At 33.7% G+C, this 23,877-nt stretch overlaps 1 protein-coding gene across 3 annotated transcripts; it reads left to right on the top strand.

Annotated features, from left to right (window-relative positions):
• Positions 1-3,163: 3,163 nt before the first annotated feature.
• LOC143243174 (uncharacterized) lies at positions 3,164-23,771 on the top strand. Of its 3 annotated transcripts, none has more exons than XM_076486968.1 (7): positions 3,167-3,471; positions 9,397-10,037; positions 18,915-18,977; positions 19,162-19,323; positions 20,701-20,818; positions 21,251-21,683; positions 23,333-23,770. In XM_076486968.1, the coding sequence occupies exons 2-7, from the start codon at positions 9,992-9,994 to the stop codon at positions 23,624-23,626; spliced, it is 1,116 nt and encodes a 371-aa protein (XP_076343083.1). In that variant the 5' UTR covers positions 3,167-3,471; positions 9,397-9,991; the 3' UTR covers positions 23,627-23,770. The 3 variants fall into 3 exon arrangements, with proteins under 3 accessions (XP_076343085.1, XP_076343083.1, XP_076343084.1); XM_076486969.1 differs by lacking the exon at positions 3,167-3,471 and adding an exon at positions 7,156-7,470 and having other exon boundaries at positions 23,333-23,641; XM_076486970.1 differs by lacking the exon at positions 9,397-10,037 and having other exon boundaries at positions 3,164-3,471; positions 23,333-23,771.
• The last annotated feature ends 106 nt before the right edge of the window (positions 23,772-23,877 follow it).

Raw genomic sequence — 23,877 nt, 5'->3', positions numbered from 1 at the left:
CAGTGGGTTAATGCAGTAGAACCAGCTACACCACAGTCAAAAGTGAACCTGCACTTCAGGTGGTGTAATACTCTTTGAGTTGTTACAAACAGATCACACAATAACTGCTGAGAGACACTGGCAGAAACTGGATTAACTGAATGCTGCACTAAAAAAAATAAATAAAAAGATACCTGCTTTGGTAAATCAGAAAGGAGTTGTTTTCCACCATAACAATGCACATCCTAACATCGCTAGGGTCACTTTTAAAAAAATTGAACAGCTTAGCTGGAAGAAACTTCTCCATTCTCCTTATTCTCCTGATCTTGCTCCTTCAGATTATGATATTTTCAAAAACTTGACACGTCATCTGAATGAAAAACAGTTTACTTCTATGATTTGTTAAAAAGTAACTCTTGTACCTTTTATATTTCAAAACAACTTGATTTTTATAAGTGTGATATTGAAAATATTTTGATACATTTCCAGACTGTTATTGAGAAGAGATGAAAAATATGTAATTGATTAAAGTTGTTATTTGAGTTATTTTTCTTCCTTTTAAATCTTAGTGTTAAAAATGATATTACTTATTGAATGACCTCACAGTTTTCATATATGTAGTGTAATCTACACAGGAAACCTAAACAGTAAAAAAAAGAAAATAATTGCATCACTGACAGTGTTTCTGTTTAAAGCTTTATGTGATTTTGTAGTCAACAAATTCAAGATGCAAAAATAGCTTAAAAATTGTATTTATAAAACAGAGAGTAATCTATTAATGATTTTAGGATTTACTTAATAAGTTCATTTATTCCACAACCTTCAACAGAAAAACATGTCTTTGAAATAGCATCTCAATATTACTTGCTAGAAAACAAATTACCAGAGCAGTTCCTAAAATTAAAGATATAAGTACCTATCAATTAATATACATACAAACATGTACACACTTGTTTAGGCACACTTTACCAGTTTGAATGATTTAACATTTCTTAACTCTTTTCTGTCTTCAATCTAATAAAACCTTATTTCTTCATCTTCTAACCACACTACAACATTGAAAACTCATTCTCATCTGTGAAATATATATTTGAAAATATCAATACACTAGTTAATTCCATCCAGAACACAAACAAAATAAATTTAACTTGAGAAATACCAACTAAAATATTATTCAAAACATTGCCAAAAGCAATTTCCTACTGTCTTACTAATATTAAAGTGTATAACTTTACAACTACATGAAAGTGTAATTCTGAGAATAAAACAAATTATCAATCACTTTCAACTATAAAAAACCTGAGTTTGAATACAATATAAAAATTCTTATAATATATTTAAACTGCTATAAGTTGCACTAACATTATAGTTAAAAAAAAACTTTATTAATAATATAAATTTCTAAATGTTAAAATGAGACACATCTTAATACAACAAATACAAATATAGTTAGCCACATTGCACAGATGTTTAACTTGCATTTCTTTCCACATAAAACAAATATTCTAACAAAATGTATTAAGTAATATTAAATTATCTCTTATAATAATACTGTTCTAAAACTTTATGTGCACTTCATTTTAAAAGATATAAACAAAAGGCTGGTGTAAATATACTTCAGTCAACATTTTGAAGTAATACATATTAAAAGCTAATCAAAGTTTTAAAAAGGTCTAACATTAATAAGTCATACAATAACATGGTAAGTTTATTTACCATATGACTGGTTAATTGGTGTTTAATAATTTTAGCTTAGAGACCCACAAAACATTTGCAATAAAATTAATATAATTATTGTAACAGTACTTCTTTAAATACTAGAGTAATACAAAAGAACTCTTATCACATACACCAAAATTCTAAGTGATAAGAGTTCTTTGGGCTACTCTTGAACCAACGAATAAAGTGGTTGTCAATATTGTCAATCGCTAGCATTACATACACACCTTTTACTTTGTTGATTCTTTCGATCGAGAATCTTCTATTAATTTCGAGAACAGGCAGAACTTGTGAATTAAACAGCCCACAGTAAACGTCATAAGAAAATATAAAATTACACTGGAAGAAGCGAAGGTACAACACTAAATGTGCAATAGTAACTCTGTTACAAAATAAAAAACCGATAACTCAAGTGAGATTGAATGCCTTTTGACGAAGAACGGTCCGGCGTGTTAAGGCGTGCGACTCGTAATCTGAGGGTCGTGGGTTCGCATCCACGTCGCGCCAAACATGCTCGCCCTTTCAGCCGTGGGGGCGTTATAAGTTACGCTCAATCCCACTATTCGTTGGCAAAAGAGTAGCCCAAGAGTTGGCTGTGGGTGGTGATGACTAGCTGCCTTCTCTCTAGTCTTACACTGCTAAATTAGGGACGGCTAGCACAGATAGCCCCCGAATAGCTTTGTGCGAAATTCAAAAACAAAAACTGAGGAACAAATAAATAAACAGAAACCTCAGAGTCAGAGGATGTTAGTGTTGTGTTAGTTGATGAAGTAATAATAACATGGGGCATCTCAGTTAAAAACACTAGAAGTGAAGATAAGGGCCCCAGTAACAAATAATATGTCAAATACTTTCCCAATGAAATGTGAGTAGAACCTTATATCATGCAGATGCTCAAGTAGTTGCATACAAATCCAAGAATGATGTGAATGAAAGTGGGTAATATTGCCTCTAATAACATAACAAACACTGGATAATATGATACTCTATTTATGAAGTTGTAATTACGTTAAGTAGATTTGTTTCTTTGTTTTGCATTTTGCTCAAAGCTATACGAAAACGATCTACGCTTGCTGTCCCTAATTTAGCAGAGTAAGACAAGAGGAAAAGCAACTCCTGGGGTACTCTTTCAAACGAATAGTGGGATTGACCATAATGACGCCCTATGAATGAAAGAGCGAACACGTTTAGTTTAACGTGGATTCGCACCCGTGACTGTCAGATTACGAGTCGAGTGCCCTAACCACCTGACAATGCCGGGGCACGTAACGTGGGATAAGTCATATATATATATAATTACGTAAGATTATATGTTTATCAAATAAATTATACAATTTATTTTAAGAATAAATACTTAATGATTGTTTAGCTTTATTTGTAACATGAGAGTCACAATAAATTAATTTAAAGTAAACATTATGACAAATTTAATTACGAAACTCGATAGGGGGTCGTACACATTGTTTGTAACTCATTGATGCAGAGATTATCGAGTGTCGCGTGAAATTTTTTGATGTGTAGAATACAGAAAACAGACGATTAGGTGTAATAAAGATAAATAGTTTGGTTTGCTGTTTCATGGCGCAAAGCAATTAGACTATCTACGCTAAAGATAAATAAATAGTGTGATTGGAATGGTAAAAGTATAGAAACAGACAAAAATTAGCAGACGAGATGTTACAAAACGGAAATAGGCCAAAGAAAAGTAAAAAGGGAAGTTAATCGTCGTGGAAGCCTTACATTTAATATAGGCCTAATAATTGATATATTATTGTGAGTATTGTAAAAGGTAGCGAAAATAATTTATTTCGCCAAAGAGAGTACTGAGTATATATTTATATCTAATCTTTTAAAATAAAAATTACAGCATAACTTCCGTTTGACGTATCTTAAAAAAACAAAACAAAGAAACAGCTAAGCCTAAAGTTACCACTAACCAACGTAAGCTTTATCGAAAGAATCTGATTCTGTTATGGCGAAATAGAAAATAAGAAATTTATTTAATTACAAAAAAATATGATGCGAAATTTAACGTTTACAAAACTTGCAGATTAGAAAAATTGACACCAACCTTCCTAAAAATAAAAGTATACTTCCAGACCAAAAAGCCCCCCAGTGGCTCAGCGGTATGTCTGCGGAATTATAACACTAAAAACTGGGTTTCGTGATGAGCAGAGCATAGATAGCCCATTGTGTAGCTTTGTCCTTAATACAAAACAACAACCAGACCAAAAATTCAAATATATCACAGAAGAACTTCAAATCAAAAGTTTAAAACAAAGTATAAAGGAAATTCTCTGCAAAAATGAACTTAATCCCCGCAACAAACTTGCAAGTTTAACTTCCTCTTAAAGATTAGTATTATCATCATTCATACGTAAAATCACATGCTATAAAGCAGGGGTGTGCAACAGGCGGCCCGCGGGCCACAACCCGGCCCGCCAAGTCATTTAGTGTGGCCCTAGTTGTTGTAATCTAACCATGTGGCCTGATCTGTAATCCAACGCAAATGGAATATTTTTAAAAGCATCGATCCTACGGGATTCCTAGGCTTCGACTCGACAAACTTCTAAAATTATCTTTGCTAGAGAGGAGCAGGCCGAATTCGATTGGTCGGCCTCCTTAGGGCATGAATAGGTGACGTGCACTAGCACTATTGTCTACGACTCAACGTCATGTCCTGAACCTCGCCTTCGCCCTAACCTCTGCTGTCCGTCATTCATTATTGGTGAAAATTTTATTACCTTTTACAGTTACTACAAGAGATTGAAGGTAAATTGATTATTATTTAGCATATTGTTGTGACTTTACTGAATTTATTAAAATTTTTGCTTTCAGATGCATCTGATTCTATGTACAGTGTGACCTCGTTATTCGCGGGGTTACGTTCTTTACCCTCCCGCGAATATCGAAAAACCGCGAATATTGGACGCAGTTTTAAAACGTATATGTATGCGATTATATACTATATGAAATGCTTCCCAAACACTAATGATACTTATACTCATTGATGCAGTAATAATGTAGCAATATTGCATACTGTTATGTATTTCACTAAATTGTACCGTGCGTTACCGGGCTGTGCTTTGCCGTTTGCGTTGTTGGGGAAGCTGAGGCAGTCAGCTAATAGCAGTCCAATCTTGTTTGGTGAAGACGACAATTGATAAAACGGCTTGATTGAGTAAATACAACAGAAATCTCCTCGAAAAGCCCTTTCAGTCTCTGTGACCTACAAAACGCAGTTCGCGCATAACCCGCGAATATGCGGGGCCGCGAATGGCGAACCGCGAATAGGCGAGGTCACACTGTATTTTGCTATTCTCAATTAATTTAAGTACCGGAAGGCTATGATCGGGATGCCAATTTAGAAACATGTGTTTCTGTCCATAAGAGGTTCCATGTGTAAATAAATTCTATGTTTTTTTCTACTTTGCTATTTTCGTGAGAATAATTTTTGTTTTGATTTCAGGGCTAGTAAAATGTCAGCAGTTAAGAAACGAAAAATTGATGATGAGGGAAGGTTATTCAACAGTGAATGGTGCACAAAATATCTTGTTGTCCCACATAATCAAGGTGTTGTCTGCCTCGTCTGTCAAACTACAATTGCAGTCATGAAAGAGTACAATATTAAGCGACATTACGCAACTAAGCACTCCTCCCAGTTTGATGAAATTGTTGGTCAGGCACGAAAGGACAAAATTGAACATTTAAAACATCCATTGAAAAGCAACAAGGTGTTTTACCACTTTCAAGAAAAATTCAGAACTGGTGACAAAACTGAGTTTTAAGCTTTGTGAATGTATGGCAGAAAAGGGAAAGCCTTTCAGTGATGGAGAATTTATTAAAATTGTTTAACAATATTCACAGAATATGCATGTCCAGAGAAAAAATATTTGGTGGAGCAAACTAGCCTTTCCCGCTTTACTGTCTCACGCAGGACAAAAGATCTTTCAGAGGACATCAAAGAAACTTTGAAAGAGAGATTGAATTCGTGTGAAGCTTTCAGTCTGGCTTTGGATGAAAGCACTGATATCAATGACACATCCCAACTTGTCATTTTCATCAGAGCTGTTACTGCAGGCTTTGATGTTTTCGAAGAGTTTTTAGATATGGCAAGCCTTTCCTCCACAACCACAGGACAGGATATTTGTGAACAAGTGCTTAAGGTTGTAGAAAAGTTTGAACTGAATCCTTATAAATTATGTGGTGTTACAACAGATGGTGCTCCTTCCATGACAGGTAGGACAAATGGATTCACCAAGAAATTTCTAACTGCAATTGGAGCACAAGACGTAGTTGTCAGCCATTGCATTATTCACCAAGAGAGCTTGTGCACCAAAGTTCTGGATTTTGCAGAAGTCATGAAAAATGTCGTCCAATGCGTAAATTATATTCGAACACGAGGATTAAATCATCGACAATTTAAAACTTTTTAGATGAGCTGGACAGTGAGTATTCAGATGTTTTGTACTTCTCTGCTGTACGTTGGCTTAGTAGAGCTGCTACTTTGAAGAGATTCTGGAATCTGCGAGAGGAGATTAAGTTCTTCATGGAGAGCAAACGTCAGAATGTGGACTTCTTGAGCAATGAGAACTGGCTGAATGACTTAGCATTCCTCACAGACATTACACAGCATCTGTCTGATTTAAACTTAAAACTACAAGGGAAAAGTCAACTTGTGAATAAGTTGTTTGAGCATATTTGTGCTTTTGAGAAGAAATTGGAACTTTTCCAGGTTCAGTTGAGAAGAGCCATATTGACCCATTTTACATTTCTTGCAACCAGGAAACTGGAATTTCCTAATCTGGATTGCACCAAATATGGAACCAGTGTACAAAAGCTGCGTGATGAGTTTGCAAACAGATTTCCAGATTTCAGACAAACTGAAATTAGATTGAAATTGTTCGCTCAACCTTTTGATTTGGCAGTGGAAGACAGTCCTGATGATTGCCAAATGGAACTCATTGAACTGCAGGCTGACATGGACACTAAAAGGAAATTCTCTGAAAACAGTTTGCTAGACTTTTACAAACTCTGTGTACGTGAAAAGTTTCCCAATTTGTCCCGTCATGCACAAAGAATTGCCTCCCTTTTTGGTAGCACCTACTGCTGTGAGCAATTTTTCTCCAAAATGAAGCTCATCAAAACCAAATGTAGAAGTCAGCTGACTGATGAACATTTGACCAGTCAGTTAAGAGTGGCAACCACTTCTGTCAAAGCTGATATTGACAAGCTCTGCAAGGACTCTAAATTTCAAGTGTCGCACTAAAATGATCACTCATGCAAAAATATAAAATATTATTGCTTGCATTTTGAGAATTTTTTTTAATTTATTGTGGATGTACACGAATAAGCTTGTTTTTTAAGTGGCCCCGCTTGATTGATGAAGTTGGTTATATGGCCCACCGACGAAAAATGTTGCACACCCCTGCTATAAAGGCTTAACAATCAACTAAAGCAGCCCTGGATTAACCATTACGCAAAATACGCACATGATTAGGGCAACAATGGAAGGGATAACCACAGAGATTTCCCCTTAGTTATAATGCCCTTATCTCTTTCACTACCACACTCAACTTTTGTTGATTTTTTTTTTGTAATTGCTCTTATCTACCGTGCTTGATTTTACTCTGCATTGTTAAAAAAGTTTTCTTTGGCTCGGTTAGTGACTAAAGTTTCGAGAATCTACCAAACTATGTATCTGAAGTAAGAAGTAATTGATTTGCGAAAGATTACTGTAAAGAGCGGTACAAAATGTTGATAAAACTTCAGGTAAAAGATGATCACATGTTATGATGTCTATCTAACCTTGCAGATGAAATATTTTTCTCAATCATTTCTTCTGCTGTGGCTATTTATAAGAAATTATAGGCAGTGGAACTGTTTTGTTTTATCTTTTACTGCTTTATTCAGTCACATCTACAGAAACAAAAGAGAATAATACCACAGAAATATAAGTCAAACGAAATGGTAACAGATGTGTTCAGAGACGTGGCTAGTTTAATGTTTTTTTCGGTTTTGTTTTCGTGCCTTATATTGTCTTGTTTGTTTTGGTTTTATTTGCCTTAGAATTGCTTTATAAGTGTGTTTTTCACTGAAGTTTTCTGAGCCGGAAGTTTTTTGGCTTCAAATAGCTTGCTGTTAAAAAACTTTGTTTGTGAGTACATGTTTTGTAATTTATCATACCAAGAAAAATTTTAGAAAGGAATGCTACTGTAGCAATGCTACCGTTCATATATTACATGTAACCTGTAAGAGCATTTGGGCATGTATGTATACCCTTGTAATTATGTAATAATATAAGCAAATTTGAAGCTGAGATTTACTAAGGAGATAAGTACAAGGGTGCCTTCTGGTGATATTTTTTTATGAGACGAACGAACAATCCGAGACAGAAACACAAATACAACGAAGACAAACTTTCAGGTGTAATTCAACTATTTTGTGACTATAAATTCAGATCACTATGTGTTGTATTACATTTCTAAAAAGCTGGGAAAACAATTGAAAGATCGGAGCAGTCTAAAGGCGATAATTTGATCTTTTAGGTTAAATTATGTAAGACTTCGTTCGACATGTTCGATAACAAGGTTCTTAACATTGCAATGTTTATACCATACTACTAGTAGTAGTACAGTAATGTGTCATCGTGGTCATACGAAGATAATGTAAAGAACTGAAAAATCAAGAAAATCAATTTAGGATTGAAAATAGTGCATAAACTGAACAAGTTCATGTGAGCAAGGTTAGTACTAAGTACTAGGCTTAACGTTAGTGGCCTCAGTTGCAATGTACAGGGTGACCCGTAAGTCTCTACCCATCAATATATCTTATGTATCCAGTGTATCTGTGTGCTGTCCCTCATTCTCGCTGCATAATATGATGCGACGCCATGTTCTGTGAGACATTTTCAAGTATAAATGGGCTTACATCGGCCATATTTCTCTGAAAAAAAGAAACGAATACATAATACATGCGTAATTGAATATAACATAATAACATATGGATGGGTAGGAACTTACGGGCCACCCTGTATCAGCATTAGGCCTAATGTTAATGTTATCTGAGAACTGAGTGACAATAACGTTAGGCCTAAATACTGTAACTAGTTTAGTGTAAGTACACTGGAAACGCTACTGTAGCCTGGAATAATGAAGTGGACTATTCCCAGTGTAAGGCTGTCGTTTTGAATTTACCTTCGCATCCAGGCATGTAAGTAAAGTTTCAGACATATGCCTATTTTGTTGATGCATGGTTTGTTGGCTCATCTAATAGTCCCAGGTCAAATCTGAGCTCAAAAGAAAAGTTGAGGTTACAACTCATTCTTCAGATATTAGGATTAAAGTACTCTAGCCTTTGACATTGCTTCTTGCAATCAGCTACCATAACAACAACCGAAATGAAACTTTTGCAATGACTGAAAATTAATTTTTCTAAAATAGATTGAGGCCAGTCATGAATGGTTTTCAACATATCATAATACAGCAAGTCAATAAATGTATTTATGAATTCATGTTTATGTGCTGATGGACCTGGACCTTAGGATAACTTTCTTTGTCTTTGTCTAAATGTAGACCTAGAGTTTAGTATGTTTGACTGTCTTACGAATTTTTTCTTTATAAATTTCAGTGTTTTTCTTATCATTATAATTATATATTATCCGTATTATTTTGTGTGTTTTTTTTCTGTATTTTTCAGACTGCAAGATGAAACATGTTCATTTAAGTGGTGCACAAAAGAAAAAACTGGCAAAAGAGAACCAACAAAAGGCTTTGGATTTAGTGGCCAAGACTAGATAGCAGATTAATTTTTTCACTGCACTTACACAACAAGATCTTCCACATCAAAACCATGAGAAGTCACTTGTACTGTATCTGACTTTGACATGATTAAATTTGAACCAAGCTTCACACCTACAAGTACCACTTTGTCCACTTGAAGATCAGAACGTCATGGTGACGTTGAGGTGTCACAGGCTTGCTCAACTGGAACAACTTTCACAATTGATCTTACTATGCTTGTAAATTCTCCAGATATCTCTCGTGTTAATGTTGATGCAAGTTGCTCTATAAGAGTTTAAAGTTGAAATAATTTCTGAAAATGAATATTGCTGAACTATGGTAAAATGCTTCAGTCTACAAAAGATGAAGAAACTAAAGCAAAAGATCCAGGGTTGTGGCTCGATTTCTCTGCTGCTGATGTGGCTTATTGGAGTGCTTGTGGACCCACTGACTGTTAACACCACAATGGGTCATTTGTTAAATCTTGCTGGATTTTCAGTAGTAGCAAACCAATGAAATACTGTTTGCAAAAACTTTTCTTTGGGGTAAAAACCAATGGTGAGTAATACAAGAGAGAGTGGTTATTGTATTTACTATCGACTCATTGTCCCTAAATTTTCCTCGTGTTTTGTTGAAATAGAAGGGTTCAGTGACTGGCGAAATACTATTGTAATTGATCATCATGAAAGAAGCACTACTCACCGAAACTCTATGTTAACATACTTAACTTACAGACAAGGTTTAGACTTGCAACAAGAGTTGGAAAAACAAATTAAAAGAAGAGTGCGATTACTGGGAGCATGTCTTGGAGCATGCAATAGTTGTTATTTGTACGTTAGCTGAACGTAGCCTGGCTTTTCACAGAACAGATGAAATTTGGTTCACTGCAGAATGGGAATTTTTTAGAGCTACTTGAGCTCATAAGTCAGTTTGATCCATTTTTTAGCAGGACACATTTGTAAATATGGAAATTCTGGAAAAGGAAATCCTTCATACTTGTCCAAAACCGCCTGTGAAGAACACATTGAACCAATGGTTCAGAAGGTCCACACATTCGTTGTTGATAAAGTAACTTCTTCTGGTTATTTTAGCTTGTCAGTTGACTCGACGCCAGATCTATCACATATAGATCAGTTAAGAGTTGTACTCGATACTTAAAAAATGGGCAGCCTATTGAATGCTTTTTAACCTTTCTGGAACTAAAAAGTCATATGACTGATGAAATGGCAAACCAGGTATTGCAGTAATTACGTGAAGTTTGCAAACTTAATTTTACAAAATATAGGGGTCAGTCTTATGACAATGCTGCTAACATGTCTGGGGGTTATAAGGATATGCAGCAAAAGATTTTAGAAGAAAATAAGTTTGCCATATATGTGCCTTGTACAGCCCATTCATTAAATCTAGTAGACCGAAGTTCTTTCTACTGCTGTCAAGTGGCAATTAACTTTTCTCTACAATATATTTGTTCTATACATTTTTTTCAGCCTCAGTTTGTTTGTTTGTTTTGAGTAGCACAAAGCTACTTGAGGGCTATCTGTGCTAGCCGTCCCTAATTTAGCAGTGTAAGACTAGAGGGAAGGCAGCTAGTCATCACCACCCACCGCCAACTCTTGGGCTACTCTTTTACCAACGAAAAGTGGGATTGACCGTCACATTATAACGCCCCCCCACGGCTGAGAGGGCGAGCATATTTGGCCTGACGCGGGCGCGAACCCGCGACCCTCGGATTACGAGTCGTCGCCTTAACGCGCTAGGCCATGCCGGGCCTTTTCAGCCTCAACCAGCCAGTGGAAAATTTTTAAAGCTTGTACAATCAGGCAGAACGTGCTTCCATATTGATCTCATGTTACTCTCGCTTCGTTGATATTCTCGATAGCACTTCTGATGATGTAATTTTTCCAGAATTTAGTCGAAGATAGTGCAGCTTCTGTAATTGTAGTCTTTATTGCTTGAGAGAAAGTTCGCTTCAAATAATAAGCTTTAAACGTCGCAATGACACCGTGATTCATTAATTGCAGTAGAGATGTTGTATTGGGTGGAAGAAAATGAATTTTGACATTTTCATTAAAGTCACAAAGTCCCGTTGGATGGCTTTAAAGTTCAAGTTGTTTTCTTGTGCAGTAATGTTCAACTGCAGGACAAAAATAACTTTTTTAACCAGTCTTCAAACAAAGGTTTTGTGACCCATGCTTTTTTTATTTCATCGCCAAACAACTGAGAGAGTCTTCTTTGCACAGCTGATTAGTGTTCGGGGGGTTTCCGCACGATACACAAGCACACAGGTTTTAATTTAAAATCGCCAGATCCATTTCCGCCTAACAAGTGTTAAACGATCTTTTAACGCTTGTAACATGGCCAAGTTTTTTTCATTTTCTGATAGGAAAGTTCTAGAAGGCATATTTTCCCCAAAATAAACCCGTTTCATATTTGGTTATCTTTGTACCGAACTTTTTAATAATTTCTATAAATTCATTTGTAAATTTTTCAGCAGCATCTTTGTCTACACTTGAACTTTCGCCTGCAATACGAACATTATGGAAACCAGAGTGTTTGCTTAAAACAAAAGAACCAGTCACGGCTTGCCGAAAATATTTCATTAGTTCCCCATTCTCCATCGTTCTCTTTTAAGGCGTTTAAAAGGCTCGTAGCTTTCGTTTGAATTTCCATTTGACTTAAAGGAATTCGTTTCTGATTACAATCTTCTAATCATATTGATAGCAGACGTTCCATATTCACCATTAGAGAGCTCCTTTTCTTTACGATTGTTTTCGAGGCAAAACAGTTGGTAGCCATTCAATACTGTTTTTTACTGGTTCTTTCATTGAACAGTCTTACAGATGGTTCATTTATTCCTTTGTTTCGTGCTAGTTAGGTTTCTTTGGCTCGGTATCATCACACATTCTTTTCTCACGCATAATAAAAGGATCTCTGTAAAAAGTGTACACACGTTCTTAACATGAAAAAACTGAACTGCCGCTGACAGCAAGTGATGCTCAGATTTATACTGTACAGTATATAATGTGCATGCGCATTGTATAGGCTTGTAGAAAGATCTAGAATAAGCGAATGACACAAATTCGTAGACATCTTTTCAGAAATATTAATTAAAATGTCAGCCATAATAAAAAAGGGCCCAAAGACTTATACGTATATAAATAAAGCCCCATTACAGTGAACCCCATACTGTTAAGCTGCACTGTGGACCTCCTTTAATATCCAAGAACACACTTCAAAGACGAAGAGAAATACGTAACAAGATATTTATGAAATTGAAGATTTATAGAAATATAAATCTACGTTTCAAAAACCGAAGTGTCACAGTAACAAAAATTACATTTAACAAAGGATTTCATTCATGTACTATCTTGTAATTGAATTATACGTTAGTTTTGCATGCTATTGTTCTCAGTGTTTGGTTGTTTAACTGAGAAATGAACAACTTAAAAATCTAGAAGCATGGTTTGGTTTGGGTTTTTTGGAATTTCGCACAAAGCTACTCGAGGGCTATCTGGCGTTCGACTCGTAATCCGAGGGTCGCGCGTTCGAATCCCGGTCGCACCAAACATGCTCGCCTTTCAGCCGTGGTGGCGTTATAATGTGATGATCAATCCCACTATTCGTTGGTAAAAGAGTAGCCCAAGAGTTGGCTGTGGGAGGTGATGACCAGCTGCCTTCCATCTTGTCTTACACTGCTAAATTACGGACGACTACCACAAATAGCCTTCGAGTAGCTTTGTGCGAAATTCAAAAAACAAACTATTGAAATCTTATTAGTTTTGAAGAACAAAATATTAATACAGCTAATTGTAGTCATTAATCCCTATATAACACCATGGAATGCAGTATTTGTCACATAAGTTATATATGTGAATATTCTTTAACTGATTTTTTAATTTAAATATTGTTACAGTGTTTGTAGGTTTATAACTACTCAATTATAATTTATATGTATCATGAGACATCTGTTAGCAGTCTTATTATGGTTTATATCATAAATGCCGACTAAGATTTGTATTGTCAGAAGAAATTGCATAGAAAAATTCCGTATAAATTTTATTTGCTTTTACCTAAATTTCAAGTTGAACTCTTAGGCAAGTGTTGTTATTGTTTATTAAATCTAAATTATGCATAACATAAACATGAATATAATTTCTCAGTTCAAGCGTCTTTCACACTACAGAAAACAATAAACTTTGCAATCATTATTGTTAGTAAAACGTTTTTCTACCTCACAATGTTACTTCAGTTCATGACGTCATTCAAACAAGAATACTTTGTGCGCATAGTAACACTGATATTTCACTTAGAAACAATACAGAAAGTGACTTACAAAGAGTACAGTGCAGAGAGATTTCAATGGCTAATTACATTCAATTATTTTATATTTTCGGTAGTTTCCTGCTTGTTTCAGGTTTTACATTCGTCTACGAAATTGAACGTGGTTCTACTCTTACATTAATATGTTCAAACCAAGCGAGAGAAGAACCAGTTATTTGGTACTCAAATCTCAAAGAAAAGTTATTAATAGTGAGAGAACGCAAATAAAATACGGTGGCAAATTAGTGCTAACCCACATCCAATTTGAAGACGCGGGAATTTACACATGCAAAAATCGTGAAGGTGATTACAAACATGATGTCAGAGGTAAATTCATGGTGTTTTCTTTTAGACCATATTTTCATTTATTAAACTGTACTAATTTAACAGAAATAGCATCTAAATTGATATCGTCCATCTTGCTTTTAAATTTCTTTCAGCCATAACCTTTTCGTTTGATATTTCACTCACCATGTGTATTGATTTAAAAATTAATTGCCTGCGTATACGTAAGATTACACTATGTAAGAAAATTTTTTACCTTTTCTTGTTCCTGGGCAAAAAATGTTATATCCTGATTGCTTATGCCTAAAGTAAATGGAAAAGGCCTATTGTCTTCAAACTTTGCTTTTGTGACTTGGGAGCGTGTATAACGAAAACATGATGGTAGAATATATTTGAGGGCTGATACGTGAAAGGGATTTATATTACAGTCGCAAATCTCGAAAAAAGTATTTCTAAATATTTTTGTATAAATTTAGTATAAATACATGTAAATCTTGATTCAGATGCTGTCAGGATCCGGCATGGCCAAGCGTGTTAAGGCGTGCGACTCGTAATTTCAGCGTCGCGGGTTCGCATCTCCGTCGCGCCAAACATGCTCACACTTTCAGCCTGGGGGTGTTATAATGTGACGGTCAATCCCACTTTTCGTTGGTAAAAGAGTAGCCCAAGAGTTTGCGGTGGGTGGTGATGACTAGCTGCCTTCCCTCTAGTCTTACACTGCTAAATTAGGGACGGCTAGCGCAGATAGCCCTCGTGTAGTTTTGAGCGTAATTCAAAAACAAACAAACCATCGTAATTTAAAAAAATATAACAAATCTTTGGTTAAAAGGAATTTTAATTAAAACTTCATTTATTAAAACTGGTGTTTTCTTTTAAATTGATTCTATTATTTTCAAATGACTCGCAAATACGTTGTTTTTTCACATTCTTTATGAATAAATTTAAATCCAAGTCGTATAAGTATGTCTTTAGTTTAAGTAGAGTGCATATTTACAGAGAAAAATAGAAACAAAAACTCGCAGCTTAAAAACGTGTAATATAATCTATTGTACCATTTAATCATTAATTAAAAAAAACGTTACGATTATAGTCTTATAATCGAACTGATAAGCAACCAGTTTTGGACTGACAACAGATAAAATCAGTTAACACTTAACATTAAATAACTATGTTCATGGAGTTATTGTTTTAATGAAATAGTCTCCCGATGGGACAGCGGTAAGTCTATGGATTTACAACGCTAAGATCAGGAGTTCGATTGCCCTCGGTGGACACAGTAAATAGCCCGATGTGGTTTTGTTATAAGAAAAACTATGTGTGCTTGATCATTCGAAAAGCTTTTCATTCTCTACAGTTAATTAGAAAGTTAAGTTCTTGCTTTCTACTCCAAGTAAGCTATCAAATATATTAGACAAAAGTGAAAGAAGATTACCTCATACTTACAGTTTGTGGTCCCTACATATAGTTGTCAGATTTTCATGTATTACACGTGGACTGATATTATTACAGCTATAATAAGTGCATTTCTTTTCAATTTATTCAAACATTTTCAAGGTACCTCTAATTGTAGCTGTAGTAATGTCAGTCCACGTGTAATAAATGAAAATCTGATAACTATGTGTAGGGGCCACAAACTATAAGTGTGAGGTAATCTTTGCTTAATAGATTTGATAGCTTACTTAGAGTAGAAAGCAAGAACTTAACTTTCTATTTGCGGTCACATACAGCGCTTGTACTAACATAGCTAACTCCGATCCACTGTTTTCCACTGTAAAAGCTAACTACTGTCAATTATTCTGAATTTTGTCTTTGAAAACTAACATCTCAGCTCTTGTTTTGTATATTTTATTTTGTTTTTCTCTATGAATTGATATATTAGTGATACTTACCAATGATCTGAAGACTTTTCTAATCATGGTTTTCAGTTGGTTGATTCAAATAATTCATATTATTCGTTTGTTCACCTTCAATTTGTTTGTTTGTTTTGGAATTTCGCACAAAGCTACTCGAGGGCTATCTGTGCTAGCCGTCCGTAATTTAGCAGTGTAAGACTAGAGGGAAGGCAGCTAGTCATCACCACCCACCGCCAACTCTTGGGTTACTCTTTTACCAACGAAAAGTGGGATTGACCGTTACATTATAACACCCCCAGGCTGAAAGTGTGAGCATGTTTGGCGCGACGCGGGCGCGAACTCGGACCCTCGGATTACGATTCGCGCGCCTTACGCGCTTGGCCATGCCGGGCCCTTTTTCACCTACAAAGTAAATAATTTCTTTATAGAATTGTCTCTGTTGATCAAACTGTTGTTACTGCACCAGATAGGAATTTTAAAATACTCCCATCTACGTTAATTAAATTGTGTTTTTATCGATTTCGTTCATAAAACGATACGTTATCTTTTATATCATTTAATTGTAATGAAAATTGAACTGTCTTATTTTCATATTATAGTTTTTAACAACCTTCGTGTAATTTTCTATTAATACTATCTGCATTACTCTTAGTATTCTCAGAATATTTTGTAAATTATAAAATCTTGAAAATTAAAAGTATCATCTTCAAACTATAATACATCGAACAAGATTTATTATATTTTATTAATATAGATATAAAAGTGTTTCTTTATATTGGTTTAATGTGTGTTTGCTCTTGTATTACAAGGAATTATTTGGTTTATCGTCTAATGATGTTGGATTCTCTGTTTGGAATTTAAATGTTACCTGTAGTATATTTATTTGAGTTGCAGTGTCAAATTTAAAAACGTGAAATTCTATTTTTTTTTGTGTTACATGAATGTTGTTTTGAGTTTCGGGCTTGTTTCTCTGACGTAAAATACGTGGAAGTTGCCATAAAGTATTTTATAAATGACATTAGTATTGTATTTGCTTTATTTTTTTTACAAGAATTTAAGTATTTTGTTTATTGTATTTGGGGTTATTGACAGGGTGGGTATCGTGTTGTTGACTGAGGTTTCTCTATATCACCGTTATCTCAAATCTCCTTCCTAGTCACTTTATAACCTAGAAACATCGAACTACATATGAATTCTGTAATAAGTTTTAAATTACCCATTGTAGAACGTCTGCAAAATTTATTAGCTTCAAATGGGTTCCTCAGAAATATAAATGCATGAAATAGATTATTACAATAATGTTAAAAGTACTTACAAGGAATTATTACTTTAGAGATAACATGAAATCAGTTTTTCTTAATTTTAATGATAGGAAATGTCGATGTTGGAGTGTGGTATGAATAAGTATTGGTAAACATATCCACATATAATTACTTTAAATGTTACCATCAATACTACACTCTTTGTTCGTGCATATACTGATCCATCTAATCAGGACTCCAGTAATGGGTGATATTGCCCAACTCCAAGATGCAGATGTTGATATTGACAGCCATAATATACTCTTGGAAGATGTATCACATTCCATTAGTTGATGCTAAAGATGCCCTGAAAAGAGTTATTTCAGGGCAGTGATGAAGACGAACTCGTAATCTTATCGGTACTCCTGTAATAAACATACAGTATTAGTCAGAGGCTGCCACTGATGTTCATAGCAATAATACTTTATAGTTTATAGGGATTAGTAAGCCATACCAAAACAGTTTTGAATATGCAACCTGTCATATAATGTGACTCGATCTGATATAACATTTCTTAAATGGTGTAATGTAACCGAAAATTGGTAGCTTTTGGGAAAGGTATGTAACAGACCTTTCCAATGTAAAATATGCCCATATCATGAAAATATATTCAAATGAGAATTTAAATTTTTCGAAACAAAGATATTTATTGTACGTAAGAGCATCGAAGAAATAATTTTGGTTAGCCAGAATAATTCGGAAAAAGACCTACAACAAGTCGTACGAACACAAATGTCAGAGATAAAAACCGCTGAAGTGTCCCAGGCGATGGTACGTAAAAAAATATCTCAGTCTTCTAACCGCTGAGTAATTAGATAGATATGCATGTTATTGTACACACAGACACACCAGTCACCTCACTGATGTAAGAATTATAGATTTCTATGTGATCAGAGACTAGATGGATTATGGTAAACCTGTAGAGAGAAGTGATGAGGCTCCAAAGTTATTTTGATATAATGAACTCAACTTGTGAATGTTGAAGCAAAATCTTTTGTACTCTAAAGATACAAATCATATCTACGAAGTTTTTTGAGAACGTATTTTGAATAAACAATATTATAAATTTACAGTGAAAGGTGTTAGATCGCTATATTATTTATCTTGATAAATCCGCAAAAAATTAAGTATTTACTTTTATATTAACTTTAAATGAAAAATTTTCTCGGAATGCATTTCATCCAACTTCTGCATTATAAGGATATTATTTGATATTTTGATGTTTGCAAGACACAATCATACACTGATACATTTTACGAACGTAATATTCCCAAAATAACCTGTATTTTCATAACTGATATTAACATAAACAATAACAACAGTTTAACGTTTAACTGTGACAAATAAGAATTTTGCAAGGGAAACACCAACGGAAATCTAATGTATCAATAAAAAAAAGATCGTGTGTAATTTCATAAATTTCCAAGTTTGTGTGATTGGTTTCATAAGTTAACTTAATCAGGAAGTACATGAAGAAACAAAAGTCTACTGTTAAGAAACTGTTTTGACACGTTTTATTTTTTTCACGAAAAGTAACATTAATATTGTTATTTTACAGAGTGAGTTATAATTAATATTATAACTAGTGCGTCGTGCTCATTGTGAAAAACCTTAAAATTTCAACGGTGACACAAAACGTGCTAATAAAAATATTAACTCTATGTTGTTTTCTCCAGTGTATATTCCAGCCGAGAATCTCAACTGTACTCGTGGATACCAAAGAGATGTTTACAGGTGTTGTAAGTATATATGATACTCAATTACTTTAACCTGTTCACATTAAACACAAATAGATGAAAGGCTTTTAAAAAATATGGAATTTTAGTTCAACATATACGTTTTTTGACACTAAAGACGTTGTTAGAACAATAAAATTAACACTGGGTAAATAAATGTTTAGCTTTGTACTTTTAACGCTTTTAGATCCATGTCCTCCTGGTCACTATGACAATGGATTCCAAACTCACTGCCTGCCGTGTCCAGGAGGGACTTACATGGCATCATTTGCTGCTGACGCCTGTATACCTTGTCCTGGAGATAAAATTACTGATGAAGAAGGAGCTGATAATAAAGATCTTTGTAGAAGTAATGGAACAAAAGGGTTTTAAAGTTTTCTTTTATTGTTTCCTTAACATTTTAAAAATGTTTATTTTTGTTCATGCAGATTGTTATAATACGATATTTCTTCATAACTTTCATGGTTTTTAATGCATTAAAAAGCTTTGCTTTTACTTGGAAATCCTACTACTCGTTTTTAAAGATGGGCTCAAACATTTACGACAAATAGTATTGAATAGCTGTCTTACCTCCAGCATATCATTTCAAAATTATGAACGGCTAACGCTGAAAGCCCTCGTTCAGCTGTCCGCGAAATTGAAGAACAAACAAACATAACGGTGTCACATTATTACTAAAGATATTTAACTAAAACAGTGTATGTCCCAAAACATAACTTAAATCTATGTTTAGTTTATGTACATAATGTCGTTTTTGTGATAAAATAAAGTAATTTGTCCAAATACAAAACAAATGTTTTAATATAAGGTAATAATAACATTGGATTATCAAAACGTAAGCACCGTCTCATAAGTTCTGAATAAAACTATTGGAAAGAATTGTTACCAAGTAAACGAAAAAACTTCGTCAGTAGTGACGTTCGACGTTCAGTGTTTGTGGTCAAAATGGTGTTGTTCTTTATTTGGGAAATTTAGAGTAAAGAGAAATTTGTAAAAATTACTGTTTTTAATAGTGTTATAAAAAACGCAGAAACTACCATTTAGTGGATACGATTCGATAGCATAAAAGAATAATACCATAATAAGAGAAGCTAATTATAAAACTTAATACAGAAAGTGAATAGCGATTAAACAAACTGGCTTTATTAAGTAGTCAATGGAAAGACGGTTTGTTTAATTTGTGTTATATATTCTTACAATTTAAGTGAATCGAAGTTGATTTTACTCACTGTGTTATACTGAGTTGAATAATATGTACATTATTGTAAAGAAAATGTCTAGATTTTTCTTATATCGTCTGATCACGTGTATTTGGAATGGAAAGTCAGTAGGTTTCGTGATATATCGTCTCACAATGTAAATATGTTGGAAAACCTGACTGATTTCCCGTTATATAACTATATAGTTATTGTTATTACACAACTGTACTATTTGTCTACTAGTAAGGAGCTCAAATAATACAACAGGCGTCATTTTTCTTTGCTAATTATCGTTTAAAGTGTAAAGTAACATGTATATATACAGTTGTCAAATTGTAAAGGTTGTTATCAATGTTTAATATGAAAATATATAAGAAATATCATATTTATTTAATTGAAATTTTTAATATGTTAAATCAAGTTTATTTTTAGTTTAAAGAATTATACACTTTGTTATTAAGTTACATTTGAAGTTTTCTTTCTGTTTTATGTAATCGATACAATGTGTAAAACAACTCTCTCTTAAGATCCAACTGAAGTGGTTCTCAAGCTTACTTTCCCCTGGGCCTCCAAACCAGCAGTTGTAAGATATCCTTGGTGGATGGAAGAGCTAACACTAATTTCGATTTGTCTTATTGCTTTGTGGTAAGTTACATGTTATCTTCCAGTTCTTGATAATTAAAGTAGGTGAAACAGGGGTGAGAGAGCATCTGACCTCAATACCCAATTATCTTTTAATTGAATAGTAGGGTTAGATATTTGAAAATGTCAAGTGTGTTCAGTGCCCCTTTGGTAGTTAATTTGTGAAAACACTAATATAAACCTAGTAAAGCTGAATATGTTTAATTAACCTTACAAATGAGGTAAAAAAAACAAAAAACTTTTCAATTATAGTTAACACTTCTCACCAAACTTCTGTATGGTGATTTATCAAGTGTTTTTGTAGATCTGTTTGTTTACGAAAAAAACCAACAAAAAACACAACTATTTAGAGTTGATCTTTATTACTATTGTTTATATAGAAAACTGAAATAAATAAATCGCACTTTTATTTATTATTATTTTATTATTGTTTAGCGTTCTTTGTTGCTTCTGCAAGATGAATAAAAAAGCCCGGGGCAAATGGAATGCCCTTAAAAACCGCGTCCTCGGGTCTTGTGGTGTTTTTTCCTACACAAAGCTAGAAGACCAAGAGCTTGTAATTGAAAAGACCACCGCCAGGGAATTAGACATTTTGGAAGCTGTTTCAATGATCCCCGAGTGTGAGAAGGTCTCGACAAACAAGTTTGATAAAAGAGAAACGAATATGGTGTTAAAGGAAAATCAAACAGAACCAACCATCTTGCAAACAATAAATGAAAATCACTCAGTAGAAAAGAAAACAGAAAGAACAGAAAACCTGAGCAAGCCTGCTTCAGGTTCTGACAAAACTAAATTAAAGAAATGCGTTAGGACAATCGTGAATGATGACAAACCTGAAGAGACATTAAAATCTGATTCACCAACAACGGTTCGTATACGTTTAAAGTTCTTTTACTTTATAGTACTCAGTATTATACAGCATCAGTATATAACCATTAATAACAAGGATCTGCTCTTAATGTTAAACTTTCACTTCATACAAGTTTATTTATACTTACATATTTATATATATATTGCAAGAAGCAACTAAAATATAATAGAATTAATAGTACATTATTAATGTTAATGCAAAATTACTGTTATAAAATAATTACAACCATTCTTATATTTAATTTCTGTGAATATCTGTATCTGGTTCAAAATTGAATTAATTTCTCATTCATATTACGTTTATGATTAATATTTAGTGTAGTTAGAAACATTTCACTTTAATGTAACGCATACTATGTCAAACTGAGTGATCAATATCATATCAATGTTGCATGCTTACAATGAGTGTTGTTAAGACATCCACAACTACTGAAAAACACGCATTCAGTCATTTGAATACATGTAATTCTTATTCCAAAAGAGACCTATACATGTTCGATACTATTGAGGTCTGATAAGTCTGTACCCTAGTTAAACTGGTCAATCACCTCTTCTTCAATATTATTTACATGTTGGAAGATAATTATCATCCATTTAGCTAAAGCCAGAACCAAACGTAAACATATATGATAGTGTAAAAGGTACTTCCATTGCTATTATGTATAGCATTAATGACATCTGAAAAACATAAAGGTCAGAATGTCCGTTCGTGATTTTTCATTTCCACTACTGATATTAAAGTGAGTTATTTTGTGTCTTACTATAACTATAATATACCTTTTGTTTGTTAATATTGTCAAATTTATTGTGTTTTTAACCGTACATACACTGAAATGAAGTTCTGTTGTAACTACGAACATCTGATTCTGTTTTTAACAGTTATCACATAATTGCTGCGAATCGTTAGATCACGGTAACTTACTTAAAATGTGGATTTTATTATTCTTAGTTTAGTACCAGTGTATTTGTACCATTTTGTTACAAGTGATTCCACCATATCTTGTTAATAACACTTTGAGACATTTTACAACAGTGTTTGTTTTTTATCGTCAGCCAAATTTCATTGGTTTTACAGACATTTAGTGAAATATCCAGTCGTCTTCTTTTGGACCTTACTAAGATTATTGAATATTTTAAAGTACTATAAACTCCGTGATTTACTTCAGTGTTACAACTATGATAAGACAGTTTGAAAACTCTTCCTCTTTATAGTCATTTGTAGTTCAGATTACATAACTTTTCATGTTTAATTTATATAACAATGAAATGAGGAAAATAACTAACATTTGTTTATAACAGTAGTTTTATCTTGTTTTAGCAAGTTAGTATTTGTGAACGTACAAAACATAAATGTAAAACATTATTTAAAGCTATTGTCTGCTCTATATTACCTTCCTCACTAATCTAATGCTTGAGATATATTTCGTAGTTTCGAGAAAACGTTTATCAGACATCTTAAACCAATTTCATAATTTACAATTTTTATATAAACACTTATTTGGTTTTACTCATATAATAGTAAAATGATTGTTACATAAAGAATAAATTATATATTTTTAAAATGTTTATTAACTGATTATTGTTATTAAAACATTTTTTTCGATTGATGAGTGTTGTTGCCTCACTAATTATGATTTACATCTTCAGGCAGAAACACCAGCTTCAAAAGAAATAAGAGACGTTGATTGGATCCAGAGGGAGGTGTCAAGCAACATCAGGCCTCCCTCTACTAGACGTTTTCACAATGTTGATAAAATTATTACTGTAAGACTTGGCAGTAAACCAGAACATCATCAGAGAAACGTTTTTATTGCTATTGAAAATACTGAAAACCGAAACAAATTTGTTATTGGTAGAGCTTCAAAATTAACACCCACGTGTCAGTTGAAACGTTGCCAAAGCGAACATAAACTTATTGTGCAGAAACCTAAAAAAGAATAATCAAATTAAACACGTTAACAGCCCTCACAAGATTGTTTTCACAAGAGATCCGAAACTGGAACCAAAACCCAAACATTAGATAACCCATGAGCTGCATACAAGCATACCATATTAAAAAGAATTACTTTACCTTATCTCATAAGTTACTATTTTGTACATTTTACTCACTGATATAAATAATAAATAAAACATGAAAAACAAAGAATATGATATTCACCTGGGTCTTCTCTTTTTTGCTGTCAACTGTCATG

Source organism: Tachypleus tridentatus, unplaced genomic scaffold (genome assembly GCF_004210375.1).
Source record: "Tachypleus tridentatus isolate NWPU-2018 unplaced genomic scaffold, ASM421037v1 Hic_cluster_2, whole genome shotgun sequence".
Lineage (NCBI taxonomy): Eukaryota > Metazoa > Arthropoda > Merostomata > Xiphosura > Limulidae > Tachypleus > Tachypleus tridentatus.
This window is presented reverse-complemented; position numbering and strand designations above follow the sequence as displayed.

What these genes read in the sequence shown, in the direction of transcription:
- LOC143243174 (XM_076486968.1), top strand. Translation starts at nt 9,992, where the DNA reads ATGAAATACTGTTTGCAAAAACTTTTCTTTGGGGTAAAAACCAATG. An exon ending in AAGAGATGTTTACAGGTGTT is followed by an intron (nt 18,978 to 19,161) that starts GTAAGTATATAT and finishes TAACGCTTTTAG; the next exon opens with ATCCATGTCCTCCTGGTCAC. An exon ending in AATCTGATTCACCAACAACG is followed by an intron (nt 21,684 to 23,332) that starts GTTCGTATACGT and finishes TTACATCTTCAG; the next exon opens with GCAGAAACACCAGCTTCAAA.